This window comes from Carassius auratus, chromosome 37 (assembly GCF_003368295.1).
Source record: "Carassius auratus strain Wakin chromosome 37, ASM336829v1, whole genome shotgun sequence".
Taxonomy (NCBI): Eukaryota; Metazoa; Chordata; class Actinopteri; order Cypriniformes; family Cyprinidae; genus Carassius; species Carassius auratus.
This window is the reverse complement of record NC_039279.1, coordinates 13,795,396-13,801,496: the sequence shown is the minus strand read 5'-3', so window position 1 is coordinate 13,801,496 and position 6,101 is coordinate 13,795,396. Positions and strand designations below refer to the sequence as shown.

At 40.1% G+C, this 6,101-nt stretch overlaps 1 protein-coding gene across 1 annotated transcript; it reads right to left on the bottom strand.

The window, feature by feature from the left end:
- Positions 1-311: 311 nt before the first annotated feature.
- On the bottom strand, positions 312-5,563 carry LOC113056290 (histone-lysine N-methyltransferase PRDM9-like). The gene is made up of 6 exons (XM_026222934.1): positions 5,364-5,563; positions 4,778-4,873; positions 4,379-4,650; positions 4,210-4,277; positions 3,941-4,131; positions 312-3,368 (listed from the first exon to the last, which is right to left on the bottom strand). The coding sequence occupies exons 1-6, from the start codon at positions 5,377-5,379 to the stop codon at positions 1,474-1,476; spliced, it is 2,538 nt and encodes an 845-aa protein (XP_026078719.1). The 5' UTR covers positions 5,380-5,563; the 3' UTR covers positions 312-1,473.
- Positions 5,564-6,101: the final 538 nt, after the last annotated feature.

The window sequence follows — 6,101 nt, the reverse complement described above, 5'->3', positions numbered from 1 at the left end:
ACATTACCTAACACTACAGAGAGTGAACTGATACATACGTAGCTTACAATAACCTACATTAAAAAGTATGGGACAGCTTTAAACTCTGAAGTGACTAATTAAATGATTCTTTCTGCTGAAAAAGATGTCAGACCATTCAAAATTATCAAGGATATAATTATTTATCTCAAATAAAGTAAATGAAAAACCGTAGCCCTCAAAGATCAGATCCCAGAGGATTTTTCCTCTTCTTCAACCTCAATCTTATGTAGCGTTTTTCTTTGCTCAGTTTTTCAGTAAAATCTTGAGTATTAAACGGAGCAAATAACCCAAACGATTCATCATAGCGTTTAATATGAATGCATCTGAGGTACAAATACAGAAGGAAAAAACATATTTGCAATACATACTCTGCATTAGAGAACTCTTTGTTAGTCAAACAATGTGCAATGAGCAGAGAGAAAGAAAAAGCTTGTTCAATTACTTTTTTTATTTTAATGTGCTTGAAGATTAAATTTTCCAAGACAAGAAATTTGCATAGCACCAATGTATGAGCATCTTCTAGTTCTCTGAAATGGTTACTTATCTCGAAGTTCCAAGGGTTTTTGGAGAGATTTTGCAGCAGTGACACAGATTTCATTATGTATAAATCTTACATACAGTACATTAAGATAGTAATCACCTCATTTGTGTGATTTTACATTATCTACACAAGAACAAAAACACGAAGACAAACATGACAGAAACCAATGAGCATCAGAATATTTTTCTTTTAAGAGGCCCATTTTTAACCAAAGCAAAATTAAAAGAGTAATAGTGACAAAGCAGAGTGATGATAACTCTCAGGTTGCAAGTTTTGCAACATCATATAATCACAGTAAATCATGGTGAAAAGTAGTTATCTGTGCAAGGGTATTACTTGATACCCACTATTTAATGGGAGATAAACTTTACTAAATGGACCTAAGATCAGTTGTATGGTCAAAAAACAAAACAAGCACAACAAAAGATGATTGTAAGCATTTTATGCTGCAGAGGGACATGACACCTTTAAAAAAAAAAAACTGAACATTTATGCATCTATGCAAACCCAGGAGTTCTCATCCTCAAACCCCAAGTTTCCCCATCTCTGAAGTTCTTGACTAAAAGAAAACATCTTGCCACACATACATTTACAAAATGATTTTACTACGATCGTAAGAACATTGTTGAACAATAACACATTTTGTCATTAATAAAATAAAGTTGTCTTCAGCCAAGTTGTCTCATTAAATTGATTACAACCAGCCTAATGACTCCGTGTTTTGGGGAACAACTACATTCAGACATTTTGTGCCCCATTACGTTACATACTCAAAAATGCCTAGTTCAGACCTGTCTAACGGACTAGACAAGAACAGGATCTTTTCAATAGCAAGGTAACTTGGTCTTAAAGGAACTTAAATCTGCATTAAAGATTTTAATAAATTCCTCATTGTCTTATTACTACTTTAGTCAGGAGTGCATTTTCTGATGATGCCGGGTGAGATGGTATCTACGAGTAAAGCTTTTTCCACACTGAGTGCAGGGGAAGAGTTTGGTGCCATTATGGATCTGTTGGTGAGCTTTGAGACTTTGTGGCCGACTAAAGCTTTTCCCACAATCGGGACACGTGCAGGGGCGAATGCCTGAATGCTTCTGCTCATGCCTCCTCAAATCTCCCGACTGCCTGAAGCTTTCGCCACACTGTGAACACAGGAAAGGTTTTTCACCCGTGTGTGTGCGGAGGTGCACATTCAGTTGTCCGGCGTGGACAAAACTTTTGCCACACTGCTGACACGTGTAAGGCTTTTCTCCGGTGTGGATGCGCTGGTGTTGCTTGAGGCTATTAAACCAAATGAATGCCTTTCCGCAATCTGGGCACAGATACACCCTCTCTCCTTGCTTGAAGCAGCTGTGGTTCTTGAAGCCCTTGATTGTGCTAAAGCTCTTGCAGCATTGGCTGCAGCTGTGAGGCTTTTCAACAGACAAAACACCCCCTTCTTGGAAACTCAGATACTTGACGCTCATTTCTGGATGGTGACGGCGGATGTGTTTGTAAAGATAGCGTTCATCGGTGAAAGAGAAGGGGCAGTATGTACAGGGAAAGATGGTGGCATCAACAAGGGCTGAGCTCTGGCGGTGGGCCTTGCAACGTGAGTGGCTCTGCTGGTGGCGCTTCAAGCCAGAAGACTGGGTGAAGGACTTGAGGCACAGCGTGCAGCAGTAGGGCTTCTCCTTGGAGTGGATGGTGCGCTCATGGCGACGAAGGTTACACATACGGTTGAAGTAAAGGTTGCAGTGGGAGCAACAGTAAGATCCGTCTCCCTGCTGAATGCACTCATGGGCTTCAAGAAGATCTAAATTATTGAAAGCTCTCAGGCACTCACCACAGACATGCTGAGAAGCTGGTGCTTCATGTGGTTCCTTTGGCTTATTATGATCTTGTACTCCACATTGGTGAGTTTCCAGTGTCTCCACATCAGAGAACGCTTGTTCACACTCGGTGCAGATAGATAAAGTCTTCTGCACTTCATCCACAGCTGCATTCTTGGGTTTAGGTGGTCGCCCCCTCGGTCGGCCAAGAGGTACTTTTTTAGTGTGACTCCTGCCTCTTAAAGTGTTCTTCACAGGCCTCCTCCCTCGAGCAGGAGGTTCATAGGTTGGGTCATGCTTGTCAGTATTTTTCTCAGCATCACCTCCAGTCCCTACTGCTATTGAGCCACTCTCAACTAAACGAAGATACTCTCCATGGTGATGCCGTTTCAGATGCTGATACAAATTGACTTTGGCCACAAAAGAGAAGGAGCACTTTGTGCAAGGGTATATATCAGAAGGTCTGTCAGCATCTTTCTCTCTCTTTTCCTCCCCCTGGTGGATTTGTTGGTGTCTTTTCAGCCCTGTTGCCTGACTAAAGCACTTCCTACAATGGCTGCAGCAATAAGGCTTCTCTTTGGAGTGAATAGTACGCTGATGTCTCTTCAGATGACAAGATCTCAAAAAGTTACGGCCACATTCACCACATTTATTCATTTCATCGAGACCTGTCTGACCACTCACACCATTACTGCACGTGTCAGACAAATCAGCGCAATCTGACTTTTCTGAGTGATGGATGGGTTGTCCATTTAGGGTTGAAATTTGATCCTGACAGCTTTCTATTATTGGCTCCGTATGGGTTGAAGGAGCCTCATCAGATGGCGGAAGGCACTGGTCGATGTCCACAGACTCAAGCGGCTGTGTCTGCATGAAGTGTGCATACTCATCGGGATGAGAGCGCTTCACATGAGCATGCAGATAAAAAATGGCTGGGAAGGAGTAATGGCAATAAGGACACAGACAGTCCTGACTTGCCTGTTCTTCAGTTGTTCCTGAAAAAAGAAATCAATTTACTGTAAAGCCAATAGGACATGACTGATAAACAGAAAATGCATAACATTCTCTGCATGTACAGACGCTATCCCAACAAAATAAAACTGAATTGTGCTGATGATGTCAGCATTTCCAGCTAGCATTTTTTTTTTTTTTAATGGCATTTTAAATCGCAAATCACAACGCCAAAAAAAATAAATACAGATGTGTTAAACCATCGGATCCTAAGCATTTTTTTTAAAAATACCTTCTTTGGTTTTCCACAGAAGAAAGAAATGCATACAAGTCTGGAAAAGCTGACACGCAACAAAAATCTGAACTGAGATGGGGAAAGAAAGCTACTGCCTGTCCCTAAACCTGCCTTCCTCAGTTACTGTTTTAAACACTCTCATGTTTTCCTAGTAGTGTCATTTTAGCTACTATCAGACAGTGGAAAGCAATTGGATTACATCAGGAATTATTAAATAATATCTGGATTATCTGCACATTATGTGACATTATTTAAAGAAGCATTCATATAAAAGAAACAGAAATGTAACAGAGGTAAAAAAAAAATCCAAGATGTAGTTACCTAGAGAAATGCATTTTTTATCCCAGATCTTATCCCAGATGATGCCAAGTCCTTGAGCATATTCCTCTGCATACCAAACTCTAAATTCCTGCCCTGGGCCAATAGGGCGACAACAACGGAACAGAATACGTCCATTTTGCTGGAATGCAACAAGATTCTGCTCCGTCTCACTCCTTGAGCACACCACAAACCTGAAAAGACAAAAGATTAAGAAAAATAAACAAATGGGTAAACTACAATCCACAACAAAAGCAAACCGAAGTGCTTACTTCATCCAGTTAGAGTGAGTGTCCCTTTCTGCATCTATGTAGGTATACTGATTACTGCCTCTGTAAACCTAGAGAGAAAATGGCATTAATATTTGTTTAGCCAAATGCTTATATTGATATTGCTGTTACAACTCTTAACAAATAATAAAACGGTAAGATTGACACTCACTACCCAAGAGAAGGCACTATCCATTGCCTTTTCCTGAGAGGTCACCTCTCCATCAAAAGGTCCAAAATGCATCCCCAAAGGCACAGTCTTGCCTTGGTTGAAAACTCCAAGTCCTGCATTAGAGATGCCCGATCGACCGATAACCAAGCCTTGTGGCAGCGTCAGCAGAGCTCTCTGAGGAACGCCCATAGCTGCTGGCGAGTCACATGTGAATAATGGTGGACCATGAACCTTACACTGGTCAATGAAGTGATGGTGACACATCTCACAATCTGCCAAAAAAAGCGAAGAGTAAGACAAAGAGAGGATATTGCAGACAGAGAAAGTGTAAAAGATACAAGACGTTAAAATTATGAGTAACGATCTGCATATTTAGGTTTGTACATGTTAATTACTCACAGAAATGTTGGTCATTAAACATGCTATCCTCCTGTCCCTCCATCATCACAACAGAGCCTTCTATCTCTAAATTCTGCTCAACGCTTGGTGGAAAATCTGTCAAAAACAGTTAAAAATAGAGTAGATGCACACGATGTTGTTGTTTTATTAACATATTAAAGTGCCAACACTACGAAGCAAAAATGAAGACAAGTTATGGTGTTATATACATTTTGTTAGACCTAAACCTCGCTAAGAAAAAGAAAAGAATACAGCTAAATTAAGATTCAAGATTAAAGTTTCAGTAAAACAGCAAAATAACATTGCATTCCTCCTGGCATTGGCAAAATACAAAGTAAAATTTGCTGTCGTGACAGATTCTGGTGACCTTGTTTTAAATGTTAAAACAGCAGTAACATAATGGCATACATATTCACTAAAACCTTTAACCATTCTTTTTTCAAAACACACATATAACACAACTAAGACAAATAAACAAAATGTATGCAATTAATGTGTATATGTCGATTTGAGCCGCTAACATGGTAGGTCTGTAAATAGTTGGCTAACTAACAGTTACTTCGACTGAATATACGACAACACCCACCGGGACTGTCCGACATTGTTTCACTGAATGCAGTAAGTCGCACCTTTTGGTCCTTAAAAATGTACGCACATTCGGACACGAAGGTTAATACGCAGTCCTTTTGGACGTTCAAGCTTACTAGTTAACGTTAGCTAGCGAACAACAACCCAACTCAGCGCTTCCCGAAACAGGAAGTTGTAATATGTCCTCTGTCTGTGACGCCATCTTCTTCTTCTTTAGTTTTTTTTTTTTTTGGCGCATAACAGTCTAAATGTATAGCGCTCTCTACAGTACACTGCTGTTGTGCAGTCATGTTGGCTATTCTGGCGCTGGGTCTCCAGCTCCTCCAAAATTCTGTTAACACTTACCTGGTTCCCTAAAATCCAGATCAGGTGACAACATTGTTTTTTTTTTCTGCAGGTGGTTTTTCCAGCTTACTCACCCATATGTAGCACACTTCGAATTGCACAATGTTCTTGAGGTTTTCATGAAGTTCATGTGTGTTCATGTGGTGCATGTGGTGTTGTGGGTTGGGATTGCTGGAAAGGGTCCTGGTTTCAGGAGCCAGGGTTGTGGATGAGGTTTCAGTGGGGGTTGAGATTATTGGATTGAGGGCTGAATTCTGGTCTTTTATGTCAACATAATTGTATCCAATAATTTCACTTTTAATACTTGTTTATACGCTGTAGTGACAATATTTAGTTATATTTGAATTAATTCATATTTTTAGTTACATTCAATTACACTGGTTTATAAAAT

Coding starts and splice junctions, on each gene's coding strand:
- LOC113056290 (XM_026222934.1), bottom strand. Junction 4,132..4,209: donor ACTCACTCTAACTGGATGAA/GTAAGCACTTCG, acceptor TTGTCTTTTCAG/GTTTGTGGTGTGCTCAAGGA. Junction 3,369..3,940: donor TAAAAAATGCATTTCTCTAG/GTAACTACATCT, acceptor TTCTTTTTTCAG/GAACAACTGAAGAACAGGCA.